Raw genomic sequence first — 19,478 nt, forward strand, 5'->3', positions numbered from 1 at the left:
AACTACGAGGTCTCATTAGCTGTACAGCTCCAGAATGCTTGGATGTATATCATCCATACCTAATGATGTTTTTTCCCTAGACTATTTCTGCAGACTTTCTGCTGTAACTTCTTACTCTCCAAGAAGACCTCAGCAAATGGGTTCCAGGGCAAGAGCTTTTCCAACATTGTTTTCAGCAGACACAAATACCAGCACTTACTGGCAAGCTGTTACTGCAAGCAGTTTCTTCAAAGACATATTACAGAAATAAGTGGAAACAGTGAGTGGGAGCATAATTCTCCCTAGGATGGAAAGGTTGGTAGGTAAAATAATATCCAAGCTCAGTAATCAAAGAAAAGAATATTTCAGGAGATGCTACGTTCAATCTGCCCCATTGCTACACAACCAAAACACAGGCATGTGTCGTGTTCAGCGTCCTCAAAAAAGGAAAAAGCTTGCAACTTCATTGTACCTAAAAAACTTTTCTGGAGGTTGGTAAAAACCAATGGGACACATGAATATTGTGTATAGCTTTGTACCCCAGTAAACATGGAGCTGATGTGTCTCATCCCAAGCCACAAGCCTTGTGCCAAGCTACAAAAGGGCCTTGGGACCTGTCATGCTTCTTTGCGTGGACTTGCCTTGGCCTGCTCAGAGGTTGGTTTTACCTTTAAACAGCAATTATTTAATGAGCAGGTATCAGATACCAATGTTGGTTTAGCTTTTGTTTACTTTTCTACAATTTTGTAGTGTCACGCCTATTTTTTTTTTTTTTTGGTAACTAATAGGTAGCTAAAACATGGTTATTGTGTGGAGACTGAACTACTTATGGAGCAGTACAAACATGGCCTCCAGTGTAGTAAAAGTCCAGGCACAGGATGACACCAGAACCCCTGGGCTACTAACTCCTCACTCGTGGCCTACTACTGATAAAGAAACACAACCTTAGGAGCTGCCCAAAACCAGTTTGGGGTCACAAGGAGAACAATAAACAAGTATCCACAGACGTAAAACACACCACATGCACCAAGTTCAGATTAAGATAGACTTGCACACAGATAGAGGGGAAAAAAAAAAAGCGTGTTAACAAACATAAAAATTACTCAAAATGGATCCTAGAGCGAGAACAAAACCATCAGCATCATACTCCTCCTCCCAGGGCAGGACCTAAGATGCTGAAGACTCAGCATAGACCCCCGGTCCAGGGGAAATTATTGCTCTGAGGGCCCCAAAGGGAAAGTGGAAGGGTAAAGCGTAACACCAGAGCAAGGGACAGACCTTAGAAAGTTTGTGTATACATTTATACACATTTTTATATACAGCCATATATAGAGTAATATAAATATATGTAGTTATATCTATATATATACATATATGAATGTAAAAATTATATATAGACATAAATTACATTACACACATTTTGAATTTACACATATACACATACTAAAACATACATATATATGCAAATTTAGCTGCATCATAACTGGACTACTACTAATCATTTGATTAGACTATTAAGACTTTAATTAGACCAACAGTAAATTCTTAGCTTTGCACACACACACACGGCCCACAAGAAGGCAACGAGCGTAAAAGTGCTGGGATTTCCAGCCACTTATCCTCTAATTTGTGTGCGACTAGTTAATAACACTGCGCATCTCATTTGCGCTTCCAGTCTCATGTACTGTCTTCTGCTAAGGAATATTCAGCTGAGCTCAGTTAATATTATTGTTATATTACTAAAGACCATTTAACTTTTAAACTAAACTTTTTATAAATAGCAGGTGTTGAAACAGTTGCGATGCTACTGAGAAAGGCATTAACTTCCTTTGAGAGCTGTAGGAAAGTCAGATGTGTTATCAACTGACACAAAATGCTAAACTATGCTCTGTATTTTAACAATTCTCTTATTTCCAGGTGTTTCTGCAAATCAATTAGCTATCACAATAGATCATATATATTTTTCAGTATTTGCTGAAGACACTGCATTAAAACATGACCAGAAGAATTTTTAGGAAAGGAACGGTGAATAAAACATAGAACACTTATGTGGTAAAGTATTAATTCACAAAAAAAACCCCCTGAAGTGGAGCTAAGAATAGACTATTGACAACAAATACTGCTTTACTAACACTGACCTTTAGCTGCATGTATTCATTTAAATTTCCCCAGTATCTTTGCACCTTTTTTATCTCCTCCTTCCTACTGCTTGAACAATTGCAATCTCTGGTCTCCATTTCAATAGACGAACACCATTCCAGAGACAACTTAACATATAAAAACTCTAGTGTTTTACTCAAGGATTCAGATGTACTCACATTCATTTAATAGCCCAGCTTTTAATCATCACTTTCCCTGGGAAACATAAGGAGGTACCAAATTACTACAGATTGTGCTCAGGTCATCTTGCCAAAGGAGGAGGAACAAAACCATCTCTCAATCCTCAGACTGAGGCTAAAAGAGATCTAGCAGGTAGATGTAAAACTGGTAATATTCAGTACTCATGCTGCCACGGTTAAATTACACAAGGATTAACTGACATGCTCAATGACGCAAGAAAATAATTCAGAAGAGAAAAAGGAAGAGAGATAATCACGTTCATGGTCTCTGCCTTGGCCTTAAAGTATCTAAAAATGTATTCATATAACATTGAGATAAATTCCTGTAGCCTTAATACGCCACTCACATTAACTATATGCTTTGTTTAATATTAATCCAACTTTAATCTCCTATCAAGACATTTTAGCATCTAGAAAAAACGTGTGAAAGTCTGAAGAAAACTTTGCACAAACAATTTCCAAGAAAACAGATGCAAGGAGAGCAGGAAGGAGAAAACACTTCAAAGAGGTCTCATTTTTACCAAGAGGCAAGAGATCAAAAAGACAAACGCACACCCGAGTTTGGGCTGAAACCCACAACGTGCCGTGATGCTCAGACACATGTGGGGTGGATGTGAGGCTGGGCGGTGTTTGGGGTGGGTATGTCAGGCTGCCTGTGACAGGCCTCGGAGGCCGGGTGGGATGGAGGAGGACTCCCAGCCATCCCAACAGGCCTTAGGAGGTGACACCTGCAACTGCTGCCAACACTGCCCGTGGACAGAGACGGATGTGCTGTGCCTGCAGCCTTCGGAGCGGAGCACACACCAGAGATTTCTTATTTGTTTTCAGATTGAATACATAGCCATGAATTCACATGTCACAGAGTAGGTCAGACCAAGTTTCTCTATGTTAAGGGGAGGATTGCTAGCATCCCTTGTGCAGAAAACCCTACAAATCTGCGCTGTGCTGGAGCTACAACTCCTAGTGCTCCCTCTGAGGTGATAAAGCACACCTTCCCTGATTTGCACTGAAAACTCCAGCCCTAAGCAATGAATAAAACCAGCAGCCCAACATCATTTCCTGCTCTTGCCACCGCAATGAAACAGTCTCCTCTCTCCAAGATGTCCCTTTCCTTGCCTGACAAGTCTTTATTATTAGAGGGCCCATCAATCTTGTTGGGTAACAGCATCGGCATCTCTTGGGATCTTCAAGGCTTTTTCCATGTTGTTTCATAAGTGATTTGATTCTCCGTATATGGGAGATTGATCACTGCGAGTAACCCAGAGCTTACTCAGAATATACAGACCTGTTTCTGTACAATCTCTCCCTCACACCAAATTAGAACAATTTTTTGCAATCATACCCCCACCATGAACAAACAAGCCCCAGGTTACTTTTGTCCCATCATCTACCATGGCAAGCCAGCTCACCACCCTCCCTTCTTCCTGCAAAGAAAAAAGATACTTTGGAGTGTAAATAATAGCTGCTTGGGTAAAATAAAGAAGGGAGTGGTGGAACAGGCACAGACCTAGCCGGTGCTTAGAATTTCATGACGTACCCTCTCTTCCTAACTCTATTTAAGTTGATATTCAATTTAAGGAAAATAGATTTTAAAACAATGCTCGAAAGACTTTCTTCTACAGACTAAAATGCTCGAAGGCAGGAAACTAAAGCAAAACTTGTCCCTGTCATTATTCGAGAGCTGACAAGTATAAGGTTTTTAATTAATCCCTGGTCACTCTTTTAAATAGAATGTTTCCACCTCAGTGAGTTTTACCTACTAAAGTGTTTAAAATAAATAAATAGTCCCCTGTGAAAAATTCCAGAGTGCAATATCATTCACAGAGCTCTCACTAACGTCTAAGAGCCAATCTAAGGAACAGCTGAATATGTCTGATTACAAATCTTTTCTTTTGCTCTCAGCCCACATATTCACTTGACTGAAAAGTTACAAGCCTATTTTCTAAGGGTTTTCCACTTACCTTTGAGAGAGATTAAAAACTTGTTGAGGATCTCCATTCTGAATGAGGTATCTTATAGGGTCACCCTCTCTATCAAAAGCCTTTAGGAAAAAGAGGATAAAATGAAGTCAGTTACAAAGCTTTCATTTCTTTCCTTCAATTTATAAAGTGGAAAATTAACCCCTGAAGTTCTATTAAAGTTATCTACAGGAATGACGCTAACCTCTCTATTTCTAAGGAAACAGTGGTAATTACAGACAAGCCTCTTAAAATAAAACTGTAGCACATCAGAATTCCTATCCCACACAGAAACAACGGTATCCTGAATACAGACTTTCAAATTATTACAACACATAAGCACACATCAGCACAAGTATGAAATTCAGGCTTTATTCAATTACTTTTGTTTTCATGCAGCTACTGACTGATTAGACCAAACGTCTTGTTTCCTTTGTTCTTATTCTTTATTTCCAATTCTTATCCAGATTCTTCTTTCTGTTAGTTTACCAGAATCCTAATGCCTTTGCGGATGCTCCATTGAGCAGTGTAGACTTTGCAGCACTCATCCTCCACCATAATTTGCTTTTGGCAGGGGGATGAAGATCAGGATGAGACCTTCAAGAAGGACTATTAACAGCACCAAAACAAGCATATTCCACCTCCTACACGAGTAACCTACTTTTGAAGGTAAGCTTCGGCTCATCTGTTTCCAGAAATGGCCATGAAATTGTTACTTTTTTGTCAAGCGGACACACACCGTTTCCCCAAAAAGACTGTCAGGTGCTGTTCAGACAGGATACCATCTACTGTACTGTCTCACAACTATTCAGCATTCAGAATCTAAAGTGATTAAGGATGTTATTGCAGCAAAACCCCACAACAATAAAAAACACTGCTATGAGAATTGCAAGGCAGCCAACCAACAAGTTCAAAGAAGGGCAGATAGGATTTAATAGGAGACAGGTCAAAATTAAAAAGAAGATAGAGTATTTTTGTGTTTATCATCTTTCAACAACCATCCTTTTTCTTATCTATCTTCCATAAACATTTCCTGCAGACCACACTCAAAAACTGTGTATCTTTGGGCTGACCATCTAAAAAGCAATTCTTAAGACAAAAAAAGAAAAAAACAAGAAAAAAACAACAGCCAACCTCCCTGACCCCCAACATGAAGAACAGAAGCACAAACTATTCCAGTGGGCAGGCAGAACAGGGAACCCAGTAAGAGACCAACCTGCCTTAACCTAAGGAAGCATATAGAAAACAGTGGCTAAATCAGATGAAGGGGGCCAGGAGTATAAAGAAAAAGCAAACACAACATATGGGGACAAAGTCAGAAAAAGTCAAGGCAAAACTGTAATAAAACCAGAAAAGAAGACAAAGGATAACAAAGACCTGTTTAAATTACAGAGGAAACTTGAGGAGTGTGGTACCTTGCCACAGTATAAAAGCAGAAGGGATGATGTAAAGAAGGTCAAAGAGCTAACACTTCTTGCATTTCGGCTGCAATCAAGCAGCTAACAAAATTAACTGTGGCAACAAAGGGGTAAAATCTCAGATGAGACTAGGGAAAGAATAAGGCAGAAAATATGTACATAAATAGAGTGTCTTTAAATCATCTGCTGAAATTAAAGCCTGATGAAATTCATCCTAGTGTATAAAAACACGGGCTGAAGCAATCTCAAAGCCATTAGCAGTTTTGTTTGAAAACTCACAGAGGACAAACGTGCTGAAGGACAAACACAAGGTACATCTTTCACAGAGGAACGAGCCAAGAAATCACAGACCAGACAGGTAGAGCTCAATTCCCAGAAAACCACAAATAATCAAATTATTTCTAAGTATCTGTGATGACAATATGGAGACGGATAACACAGAGCTATATTTCTCAAGAACAAGGTATGCTGAAGCAATCTAATCTTTTACAATAAACAACAGGTCTTGCAAATAGGGAAAAAGCTGTGGATGTAATAATGCATCTTAACCATAGTAAGGCCTTTCACACCGCCTTATGTGACATTTTCGCTAACAAGTTTAGACAACATGGTCTCCAAACAGAAGATGGGATTAAGCAAGAATAAAACTGATCATAAAAATTAAGGTCAGACAGCAGTGGACAGCATTTAGTATTGACTGAGTTCTGCAAAGGTGTGTCTATTTGTTCCAATACTGATCAATATTTTAATTAACAACAACAGTGACAGTACAGAAAATTTGTTTGTCAAATCCATGGATGGCACAGAGTGACAGAGGTGCCAGCACATTAGAGGGTGCAAGTGGAATTCAGATATTCTTACGCTGAAGATATGAACAGTCAGTAAAGACAAAAAAATTGTTTGCCAAGAATGTTTAACTATACAAATACTGGATGCAGAAAATCTGACTATCTGGCATCTCTGAGGAGTATAAAGATCCTAAATCACCAGAATCACGTTGTTGCTTCTGTCTTTAGTGGTCCTTTGTAGTCTTTTTACCCTACCTGCAGGGGACCCTGCCCTCACTTCCCATTTAAGGGTATCTCAGAGGTTTGTTTATGGTCTAACATTCGTTCATAACAAGTCAGGAGATTTTCAAAAAGAAAAGACTGGTTCTAGTTCATTTCATTTTCTCCTAAGTCCAAAGAAAATGTACCTTTCAATCAACAGATGTTAAAAAAAAAACGGGGGGGGGGAACTGTTTTAATAAACTTCCGCTTTCTTTAAAATCACAGAGCAGCAAGTTAGTACGTACATAAGAAAACCACTGAAGACTTGCACATGAGAAAATAGCAATCTATACCTACTGTTTTCCAGGTCAATTGTATGCAGTGACTTCATAAATTGTACACAATGATTTCATGTTGCTTCCTTGTTCAGCACATAAATGGACTGTGATAACGGTCCTATTTGTTTTGCAGACTCCCAGAAAAATTACACTATTTGCATATTTTAATTAATAATGGTTGGCAGAACATGAAGCAATAAATGCCTCCCAAGCATGCAATAAAGTCTGAGGTTTATTTACAAATTAATGCTGTGGAGATCATTTAATATTGCATCACTTAATCTCAAATGTTGTTAATTAAAATACCAGTCACAATCAACAGGGTACATTATAAAATAAATAATATTGTAAGAAAAAAATATAACCTTCCATCATCTGCATGAAAAATTTTAACGGAAAAGGAGAAAGTAAATTTCATTTTTAGAACATGTACTTTAAAGTCTAATAGGCAAATTTAAAAGAGCTGCATTTGCATTGTTATTGACACCGATGTTTCGCAGATCTTAAGATTTGCTAACTCGAGAATATTTAAAATAACTTCTCGCTCTCTCCCAGTTTTTGTAATCCTCACGCTGTATTCAACACTAACAAATTGTTATTAAGAGAGTGCCATAAAGGCAATAACCTCTTAACCCTACTCCACCAACCAAAACAGAACTGAAGTCCAAACCACTTAATGTACTGCAAAACCACTCAGGAAAGAAAAAGTCAGTGTGAACACTTGTACAGGAAAACACTTGTTAAATATTTGAGGTCTGGTAATATTCCGTATTACCTATGCAACACAGGCAATACCTTAAGCTATTGTTAAAATTCCACTAATAAACCAAGATGACTAATTGGTAACTTTCTGTTTGCCTGGAAAAGGCAGCACAAGATTTCATAAGCTTAAATACTCAGTTTATGAATGTTTAAAATGTCCTGGCCAATTTTACACAGGGAATAAAAAAAGATGAAGACGGAAATATACTCCACACAATATAAGTCCTTTAATACAGATGGGTGTATTAATGCAAAATGAGGCAGCTGAACTTGCGCTACAAAGACAACGCATCTGCATTTCAGGTCCAGGACCACCAGCCATACGAGAGGTACAGTCTTTGACTAGTCCCCAAGAGATGATATTTGTGATTGAACAATTAAATATTTTTCATCGACAGAAATTGTCTAGCTGAATTCAAGTCATGCATAGCATATTGGTAATGCAAGACAAATCTACATCACGTAAGTAGAAGACAACTTTTTCTATGCATTTCCAAAGCTCTTAAAACTAACTGATGCATTTCACTCTTTTCCAAACACGGTAACTTGTCATTTCTGGGGATCTTGGGCGTGTAGCAAGAGAGCACCCACTGCTCACCAGCATCTTGCCTAGGAGGAGAGTAGCTGGCATGACCATGTTGTCTGGCACAGGCTGTCTCTCCCATATTTACTCAGCATACCTTACACCAAGGACTGACTGAAAAGGAAAACAAAATCTAGATAGTGTTTGGTGTTTAGTGAAACATCAAAGCAGACAGATTACTCCCACAATGAGGTTCACTTTTTAACCACACTGAAATTGTATAAAATCCTTAAATATTAAAACCTGCTAATAGTTTGTCTGCCTCCAAAGATTACCCAGGCCTTCAGCCATATATTCCAGTACCTGTCAAGTAAACACAAATGTTTCTGTTTCTCAGCATGCTCCTGGCTCCCGCTACTCCCAGGGGTTTCCAAAACCAAGCGTCTCCCCACCAGTGAGGGGAAGGCTCCTGAACAGCATGGCCCATCAATTCTGAACTCACTGCAGCCATTTAAGACACACCAGAAGCTCATTTTCAGCACTGAGGTAAATGAGTCATCCTCCCTCAGCGCAAGTGACTGTATCAGCTTAACCATCCCTAATAATCTTAATCCTTCATCAGCAAACGTTTTTAATGGAAACTTACCCATTCACCTGCATTAGTGACTCAATTAGAGTTCCTGTATTTCACACACTGTGGTCTGGATTATTTTTTTTCCCCCGTGCATTTACCATATGTGCAAAACACAGAGCCACACACTTCAGCTAATATTAACTGACCTAATTCCATCGAGTTCAACAGACTTCAACAGAGCTACAATGACATAAAGCAGATAAGGCTATATAGCTCTCTACGGTTTCTGTTTAGCTCAGGTATCTCCAGTCTCCCTCCTCTGAATGGCTTTATATGCAGTCTGAATAATGCTATAATGTTTACAGGAACCATGCTCAGGAGAGCATGCTGCACTGAGTTTATTGCTTTAGACTTGAGGCCATAATTATTTCATAGTAATATTAAGTTCCTGATCCCCAAAAAACATCTAAAGAGTTGTAATGTATCTACCTATTTTGCACAGCTGGCTTTCAAGACATGTGGACAGAACACAATGCAGCAAAAGCTTAGGGAACAGTAAATAAGCTAGGAGAAAGCTGATATATTAACCATGCAACAGCACACAGAGAATCAACCTGGGTCTGCAAACTATGGCAATGCAGCATTATTTATAAGCAATACTGGATTAACGCGCTCTCACTGCTTCCACTTGCAGAGCTACACTGAGTGGTCAGTTAGTACAGGGATCTCTGCTTTTTGTTAGCCTGTTAGCAGCAGCTGTTCCACACACCAAGGGGAGTAAACATCTTCAGAAGCTTTTCAAAAACGACAGGCTAAAGAGGGCTGAGTGCACAAAATCTTACTGAAATTCCATGTGAATTAAGTGCGGAAGGTCCTAAGCTCCTCTGATTTGCTGGCAAGTGTACGTAGAGAGATTTTAACATAAGAAATCACAGGCCTTTCAAGTTTTGAGCCATTCATGGAATTTTTTTCGCATATTCTTCAGTCCCATATGCAGCCTATCATACCTTTTAGCGCATGTAAAACAAAAAAGAAGTTACTGAAATAGTGAAGTACTTTTCCTATACGATCCAAGTAAAAGGGGCTATTTATTACAATAACATAATTTTCAATTCCTATTAACTGTCCTTTCCCCCTGTATGCAAAGACCGGGTTCTGCACGGCGTGGGCACAAACAAAAGGAACATGGTAAAGGCTTACAGGGAAGCATCTGTACCTGCAGGTTTAACAAAACGGCTCCAATTCTCATGGCCTCACTGACTTCAAGGCTGTACATCAGTTGGGGAAAGCGGGGAGGGCTCTGGTTGTTAGGCGGAAGGACCTCAATGTAAACAGTAGTAATAGAGCTCCTGTAACGCAAGGGAAAAAAAAAGTCAAAGCCAGTCAAAATCAATAAATCAACAAACACAAGGCAACCAACAATGTCTATTTTATACACAGTGTGTTCTCTAGTTCTAACAACCTCCCTTTGCTCCTTTAAAAGCTTCAGGACATATTTTTCACTCTGCATCAAAAATAAAGCAGACTGCCACATTAACAGAAGAAAAGCTAAGTAATTTCTTCAAAGTAGCCCAAGTGTTCTTTGAAAAACAAAGCAGTAAGATATCGGTGCACACTCCACATGCAAAGACGACTCATAACCCCCTGGTGATACTGTGCTCTCTAGAAGAGTATGACAAATTCTGAGATGGTAACTGCTCGTACTACGCACAATATCCACCCCTGGAGCATCCCTGCTGTCGTTCAGTTTGCTACCTTTCTTTGGAAGAGAGGGAACAAAAAATGTTGACAGAGAGGATAGTGCTGGGGGAAGACTGATGTACACAACTTTATAATAGGCTGAATCAATACTGTGGTTCACACAAACCCAAGCCCACTTCAGCCTAGTGAGCCACGGCAACACAGGAGACTACAAAACTCACCGAGGAAACCTGGCAAACCCTTCAACTGCACTGACCTCCAACAGCATTCCAGTTTGCAAGCTGAAGGCTCTTCTGGGCACACTAACACTCACTACAGACCCTGCAAACACCATACTGTAGACACACTTCCTATTCAACTGCTCCAAATTCAGAAAGGGAGCCAAAAGCCTCTCTGAAGTTGAAAGAGAGATTTAAAATCTGGCTTAAAGGGACCTTTCTCTTGCACCTTTGCTCAGTTATCCCACCTGCCTTCTCTCCCGTATGTTAAAACGGTATTCCTGCCCCAGAACAAAATCCTGAGAGCAAGTGTTACCCTGCAGGCACAGATTTCCTCCACATAAGCCCTTTAACAAAGTTGGTAAATCTCAGGCTTTAGGGCTGCAGGAAAGAAATCGCTTCAGGACACAAGGATTTGTCCCAAATTTGGTCCCAAAGTATTTACTGGGAGGGGGCGGGGGCGGGACACGAACACACAGCTGCTTCTTGCAGGGCTAGCAAACTCAAAAGCATTTTTAGAGACTCCTACCAGAAATTACCAGATATCTTGGATGTCTTACAGTTGAAACAGCTTCTTTGTTAACTGATAGAGATCACTGAATGCCAAAATGACACGTCATTGATCAACATTTTTAATTAGCTGCACAGGACTCTGACCAGGCACTGTCACCACTGTGTTACAGCTTCTTCCCGCACCCTTTGTCAGCCGGTTTTATGACCCCGCACCATGGATCAGAGCTGGGCAGACCATTGCTGCAACACCACAACAGATGTTAGGGGCTGTGTCACACAGCGCGCTGACCACGCTCCAAGATAACAAACCCGTCCAAAAAGACAAATCCCACCATAGCTAACGGCCGCAGGACCTCCATCCCTAGGGGCACATCCGCACAGGCAGCCCGTGCCCCACAGCCCTCCATGAAGGGATTAAACCCAGCAGGGTGCGCCCCACCTTTCACAGCTCAGCCAGGCGTTTTGGCCAGCTTGGAGCACATACCAAGAGCTGCTTCGAACAGGAGAGGGACACGCTCGGCGGTTGTATTGCACAGGGTGCCCCTCCCCTGGGCAGCAGCGGGGCTGAGGGGTCTCTGTGAGGAGAGGCCGGCGCTGCCTCAGGGCGGGCGTGGCCGGTTCCAGCCGCCTCACGGGCGGGCACAGCCCTGCTGGTGGTGCCTCTGGGAAGAGGGTTTAGGAGAGAAGAGGGGAGAAAGGAGAGGAATGAGGACAGAAAGTGGGAGAAACAGCCCTGCGAGGACTGAGGAGGAGGAGCAGCTCCAGGTGCCAAGCAGACTGCCCAGCAGCCTGCGGGGAGGCCGCGGTGGGGCAGGGAAAGGTGTGGGGAGGAAGGAATGGCAGAGCCGGGCTGCTATGTAACCCCCATTCCCCTCCCCTGCACCACTCAGAGGTAGAGGAGTTGGGAATGAAGGAGCAAAGTTGAGCCTGGGAAAAAAGGGGAATAGTAGTTGTAGTTTTTGTCTATTTCTGACCATCTAAACCCATTTTAATTGGCAATAGGCTACGTTACTTTTCCCGAAGTTGAGTCTGTTTTGTCTGTGACAGCAATTGGTAAGTGATCTCCCTATCTTTATCTCAACCCACCAGCTTTTTCACCTTATTCCCCATCCTGTTGAGGAGGGAGAGACGGTATCCAGCAGCTGGCCAAGGTTAACCCACCACCTACATATTAACAATACATACAAGTTGACTCTAACAAGCCTTAATGTTCAACAGCTCCACCACCAGCCGTGTCATGGCAGCCTAGATGGCCATCTGCGCCCCAAACCCCTGGCTACCAGCTGGGCCAGGGCAAGCCCGAGCTTCCCATGGACAGCGATGCTGTGGATGCTGCCCTGCCACAGCCGTGTCTTCTGGAGCAAGTGCCGGACTCATGTCCATCAACAAATACGGGAGATGAGGGTCTTACTGCTTTGAATACGATAGCCATGTCCTTACTGGATTTAATCAAAGTTTAGACAAGTACGTAACTTGCAGTGAAATGCATCAGTGAATGATAGAGCCTTCCCATCTATCAATAAGCTGAATTTGCAGTTTACTGACTCGGTGGATATGAACAAAACCTGTGTAATCAGGGGAAGATGGACAATTACAACCAAAGTTGATCATTCCGTGTAGATTACCTCCTTATAAACTACAGCCAGTTTCCTGTTGTCTATTTTAAAATAATCCCTCATGTCCCACTAATCTTTCTGAATTGATTGTCCACACATTGTTGGAGTAAAAAAAAAAATACCATCATCAAATGCTCAATAAGAGACACAATGAATTAGCAGACAAAATATCACTTGAGCACTGGGGCTGCATCTTTTCTTGGCATTGCTGCTGTCGCTGTACGATATACACATCCAAATAGTTGCAGTTTAGCGTGCACTTTTCTTCCACTGCTGAGTATTTATAAAAATATATTGTTCTGTATCATTTTTTTCCTGATCCTGCTACATCTTAATAATACCCAAGCTGATTTATTGTCTATCAAGCTCTAAACAAATAAATAAATGGTTTCCATTCACCAGAATAGCAAGCAAATTTTCTTAAAATCTTTAAGATAAAATCACAAAAGTAAAGCACGAGTAGTCTGCAAACTAAAAGCACTATAATATTAAATGGCTACTTTTTCTTTCATTTCCAATCCAGTTTTGATTAGCACTTTGCAATTTTAACCCATTCACTCTGTGTGTGTTACATACAGCCCATTTAAGTGGCTGCCAACATCTACTTTGGCGTGGGAAAGGCCAGGAGACAGAGCTGAGCCTTCCAACAACTGCAGCTGGTGTCTTAACACTGCGAACAGAACAGAGCGCAGGAGCTGAACAGCGCTCACAAACTCACGCAAGCATGGAAATACGGCTTCTACGCTTCTCCACCTAAATGCTCGTGCCAGGAAAGCATGGTCAACAAGCCACTGAGATTGCGTCCTTGTCTCTGCTTACCTCTGTGTGCTTTCCACATACAACTGTATTATTGCATGTATAATGAATATGTTTATAGACCAACATGTCTTTGGCCAAACAATCTCTGCATATGCCAGTCAAAGTGTATTTTTCCACTACGTGCAATAATAATCTCACGATCAGGTAGTTTCTAGATTGGACTTCATCTGGCAGATCACTGCTATCACCAAGTGACACGCTTCCACTGCACTGGAATCTGAGGACAATGGTGAAAAGGCTAAGGTCTGACATGAAACTGATTTTACAAATGTTCTTCTCATATTTTCAATAATAGAAACTGCTAATCACCATATGCTTAACTACAACTTCAGTTCTAAAAAACTAAACTTCATCTTTAACCTTATACTTAGTATAAACTTCATCTATATGAAGTACAAACTTCATCTATAATGTTTATACTTAGTATAAAATTAAATATACTTAAAGAACTTAAGTGTACTTAAATATACCTCAGTAACTTACATTAATGATGTTTGTTATAAACTTGAATAATACCAAAAAAAAAAAAAATCTTGTTTTATGGACAGTCACCCACCAAGAATTTAATGTGTCATACTATGCAAAAAAGCTTCACAGAACGCATTTCAATTTAAATTTGTGCTCACAAAGGCTAGAGAGCTACCGTTCCTGAGCCAGGTTTAGTAGTTTGGTCTTGCTTTGTGCATAAGCAAGGGGATAAAGGAAACTCAGGCAGTTTACATAGGACTACGGTTAGCCTGCTGTGTCCTGCAGCAGAATCCAGATTTGGGAAAAAATGCTTAATATTTGAAATTACATCAAAATCCTTTATTTATGTTACACCTTCCTGCCTGCACAGATATGTAACGGCTGGCCAGACCTAGCCCATTCCTAGAAGTCTCAAATACCGGTCACTGCCTTTGCAAGGCAACATGAACCACCTAACACAGTGTGACAACTTTGCATTAGAAGGAGCAAGAAGTTCATACAATCCAACTGTGAGATACTAACCACCTCACAGCCAGGAGGAGGGAACACAGGAGATGTGAAAGGACAGATTTAAAGACCTCAGAGCTGTAGCTCACGTGAGCTCTCCCTGGCTTTCCTCTGTGTAACATGACAAGAGGCTGCTCCAAGCACCACCAGCTCATTTCTGGTTTTCCAGCCTTACAGAAAGAACGTGAGGAAGGCAGCAAAAACTTTTTATCCACATGTCCCTTACCAGGCAATAAGAGTTGTCCATGTTCTTTCTCCACAGCACATTGCTGAAGCTCCGGTGGCCCTCCCCCTGATTTTTTTAACCTTTACAGATGCAGAAAAAACACCTCTGGGCCCCAAATACACCTCAGGTCAAGGCAGGCTGGCCCTGGGGCCACCCACCCCAGTTACAGGAATACTGCCTAGACAGAGTGGTTTTTTGAACGCACATTAAAAGCTCTGAAGCAAATTATATGCTGTAATTCCATAAAAGGGGATACAAGCAGCAACGACAAGAAAGGAGAGCTTTTCCACTTTTGAAGCTTATTGCAATAAAGATCTTTTCAGAGGAGGAAGCACATGCTCCCAACATACATCATCAGAAGTATGTATTTTTAGACAATATAAAGATTTCCCAAACATAAAAGGAGCTGATAGCAATCAAAGCTGTATTGTAGGGGCTACTGTTGCTGGGGCCACACCGCTGGATGCTGAAGCTCTCTGAAGTGGCATTATTGATTTTTGGCCTCCACTTTAATACTGCGCTAGTACTACACAAAAGTAAGTCCATAATAGTTGACAATCTTCTCCTCAGCACTGCTAACAGCCTACTATCAACTACCCTAAGAGAGGGCTTATCAAGAAAGCAAGCAATAGGGAAAGGAGAAGAAAATTCAACCAGAAGACTGTGTTACCAGGTATGAGTTTTATGAGCAATCTACCAATCTGAGTACTGCAGTGATTGGAAAACATTGTTATAAAGTATGTGCACAACAGTTTGAGCTGCTTTCTTGGAGACGTGATAAAGTCAGCAGGTCCTAAAGAAAAAAACAATGAGAAAAATTCCACTTTTGTGTTATCTTTCCCTCTTACATTTGCCATTTGAGGAAAAGAGGAAAGGTTGTGGGTGATTTAACTGCTGGAAACTACCGTTCCTCTCTGTCATCCTCTTTGGACAATGAGATTGTCACATTATCACTACCAGGCCCAGAACACGAGAGGCACTTTATACACACACACCCTGCCTCCGTGAAATGACATTTGTGCACAACTGCCATATGCAGAACACAAACTCAAAACAAGCAGGTAAGTGGGACTTGATACTTTTGGGGTTTTTTTTTTGAACATGAGAGCATTCTGTTCTAACCATAGCAAATTTGCAGGCTGCTCTTTATCAGCTGACGGAAATAATTCTGCCAGTGAGAACTTAGGTCTTAGTGGGGGCAGTGGTCACCATTGGCACAGCTCGTCAAGAACGTCCAGAGCACGCCCAGTGTGCATGACTCTGCGCACCCTATACCTGGAGAGAAGGTCTCCAGCTCAGCAACCAGACTATTTCTGGTCCTTTCTGCATCACAGCAAGCTGCATTCTGAACAAAAAGCATCTCCGTTCTCACTTGCTTTCTTCCTTGCATCCCTTCACTTCATTTTCTCTTAACAAACAGGCATGCACAATGACAGCACAATACGTGAACTTTTAAAAACCAGACCATTACAAGTAAATGAAATAATGAAAACTGTGTACTGTAAGGAAAATATAAATAAGGAACAAAAAGTGAAAGATTTCTAATATGACACTTTTCCACAACGTGATCCTTACACCAAACAGAACACTGAATTGCATTCCAGTGCGGAGTTATAAGGGTGTGCCACACTTCTCACACGCTGCTAAGCACCGATTAAAAAATTAGTTGCATTATAAGATGAATTACCTTCTCTGCGCAGGAGGAGCACTATCAGATGCTTTGACAGTGAGAGCATAGGATCGCCCCACTGACAATACAACTCCTGGAGCAATGGTGATAAGGCCTGTTCGGTCATTGATGATGAAGTCTCCCTGATCCCCAGCCAAAATTTCATATACTATCTGTCCATTGGGTCCCTCGTCCGCATCTACAGCGGTGAGCTGCAATTCAAAACCAGAATATCAGCACGCATGGTTCAGTGTTGTATTTTAATAGTTTTTTTTTAAGGCAACTCAGTAGGGGTAGAGGAAGTAGAAGGGAAACTCGAACACGTGTAACATATGCAGTAATTTCTAATTACTGTACAACAAGGATACAATTTAAATGAAGGATAATAGGTGTAAAAACATCACGAAGCAGAGAAAAACTGCCTACCTAAGATTGCAAGCAAATTATTTTAAGATACGAATTAAGAAAACTAATTAATCTCTGTGGATTGGAATTTATAACACTTCCTATAAATGGGGTAAGGGGGAAGAAGATCCTTATTGTGTTGCAAATGTAACAAGAGGATCATATTTAATTAGTGAAAGTTCCCACCCCTCTCTACACTCTTCAAAGTGACAGCCTTGTTACTGCCGGAAATTCTAATATCGAGGTCTTGTGTCACAAGCCCTCGTCGTGTGGAACTGGAGAGCAATGTTTGCATTACTCACGTGTGCACGTACCATAAAGGAAGCCGAGTAGAAGGGCAACGGCAGCTGTTCCCATATGGATACACACGTAGGAAACGCAACCACGCACATCACAGACGTGCAAGGCCCATTTCACGTGGCAACGTGACGCCACCTACCTGAAAGGCTGTGCTTGTGGGGGCGATCTCAGAGCTGGGTGACAAATGCAACCGAGCACGTACTTCTGGACTTTGCTGCCTCTGCACCATCTCTCTACTGGGACTCATTACTCTCGCATGTAGTGTTTCTTCTATGCAATTGTACAGTTTTGATTCCAAGCATGAGAAAAATCTAAGGGCTGATATTTTAGACTCAAATTATAATGATGAGGTTTATGAAATGAGGGGGTTCTTATCTTGCCCCTGGGAAAGGCAAGGGGTTTATCCCACGTCTGCAGTGTGCCATGCCAAATCAAACATTTGCACACGCGGCCAGAAAACATAGCTCAGTAATCACCTTTCTTTGCTTTTAGCCAAGTGTGAAGTACCAAGGACTTTGACTGCCACACCATACAGCAAAGAACTAGCAACCTGAGATTTCAAATCAGACCCCTGTCGTGACCGTCAGAAATAGGCATCCATGGCTCAGTCATGCCAGTTGACAGCCCCATGTCCTAGCTAAGCCCTTTCACCTCTCCTCTTCCTTTACACATATGTAGAACAACACAAGTTATCCTGCATACAACATATAATCACACAGCAAGCTGCTCACACTGCCTATCACTTGACTTATATTACTACGATTAAAATTGCATCTTAATTATCACCCTATTCAGAAAACAAAAAGGAGCACAGCATTCTGTTACATTTAGGGTTGAGTCACCAAAGTACCACCTAACTACACCAGTATCTCTGGACTTTCTAAGGTGAGTTTCTTCTTCCCATAGGTGTTATTTTGCTGAAACACACACTGGTTTCTCAGTTGGCTCTTAATTTTGTATGATTATATATTGCCTCAAACGGCACACGGGATGTCATAAAGTGGTACGAGCAGTACTGGAACATCTAGGAGGCCACAGCAGGCAGCGGCAGTGCTGCCTGTGCACCCAGCTGCCCGGTACCAACAGTGGTGGAGCGGAAATGACAGGGAATGGGTAGCACAATGGGCTCCTGCTGCTCCCAGCTGCAGCCAAGCAGTTCGAGGTGGGAAATGGCAAGGGGCACCAGCAGGTACAGCAGCAGAGCATCCCTCCAATCCCCCCAGGATGTACAAAGCCATAAGAAATCCCAGCCTCAGAAATGATTCCCTGCAGGGCCACTAAAGTGAGAATAAAAAAAAAAAAAAAGACAGACACGTAGCTCTTTGAAAGGTCTCTGCTGGCCTGTCCGCTCTGGCTTTCTTGACACAAACACTCATGCCAGCGGGCAGCGTGGCACAAAGGATTGCAAATGCAGGATTTAAGGGTAACACACGATGACACAAAACCTTAGCGATGACTGTGAAGCTGACGGCAGGATCAACAGACGTTATCTCAGCCAAGGCCGGCCCGCGCAGCAGGCTACATGTCTGCCTGCCAGACACCCTTTTCTCATCCCTGTCACACTCTCAAAGTTGACAGCATTGCAGACAGGTAGAGGAACTCATCGAAGTCTCTGCTACGTTAGGATATAATGTCATCTATTAATCAATACAGCATCATGCTCAACCTTCAAGCAGGTCACAGCCTTTCAGAGCACTACCTGCAACTTTCAAACCACCTTTGCCCAAAGATAGCTAAAGAATTGGAAGAGCAGAAACCAAACCTTGCAACTAGAACAAGACGAGAGATAAAAAATAAACCCCAAAGCTGTAATATTCAAGTTAATCACATTTGCATACAACGTTAAACACCAAGGGCACTATGTGGAGAAACTCAGGGATCTAGCTGCTTTAAAGGATAATCTCGATTCTTCATGCACATAGGCTCAGTGAAATATGAAATTTCACATGAAATATTAAAACCGAGAACTAAGCCTGCAATAGCTTAAACAGAATAAATTAATTGAAATGCTAAAAGATAAGTGATTTAGGTGTATTAACGGAAGTGGGGTTTACCTTCTTTGTTAGGAGTGCAAGCTACTACTGCTGCTGGGGACTGAACTACTTTATGGAGGACCAACCATTTTTAACATGGAATAGGTTGCACACAGTATTCAT

General features: G+C 41.5%; 1 protein-coding gene across 6 annotated transcripts in view; it reads right to left on the bottom strand.

Moving 5' to 3' along the window:
- PCDH15 (protocadherin related 15) overlaps nucleotides 1-19,478 on the bottom strand; it is a 1,027,345-nt gene that overhangs the window by 155,719 nt on the left and 852,148 nt on the right. For all 6 annotated transcript variants that reach the window (XM_054831779.1, XM_054831776.1, XM_054831775.1 and 3 more), the window contains 3 exons: nucleotides 16,636-16,829; nucleotides 10,097-10,229; nucleotides 4,280-4,359 (listed from right to left, as the gene is read on the bottom strand). In XM_054831779.1, the coding sequence (XP_054687754.1) occupies nucleotides 4,280-4,359; nucleotides 10,097-10,229; nucleotides 16,636-16,829 (407 nt within the window). The remainder of the gene's footprint in view (nucleotides 1-4,279; nucleotides 4,360-10,096; nucleotides 10,230-16,635; nucleotides 16,830-19,478) is intronic.

Source organism: Grus americana, chromosome 7 (genome assembly GCF_028858705.1).
Source record: "Grus americana isolate bGruAme1 chromosome 7, bGruAme1.mat, whole genome shotgun sequence".
Classification (NCBI taxonomy): Eukaryota; Metazoa; Chordata; class Aves; order Gruiformes; family Gruidae; genus Grus; species Grus americana.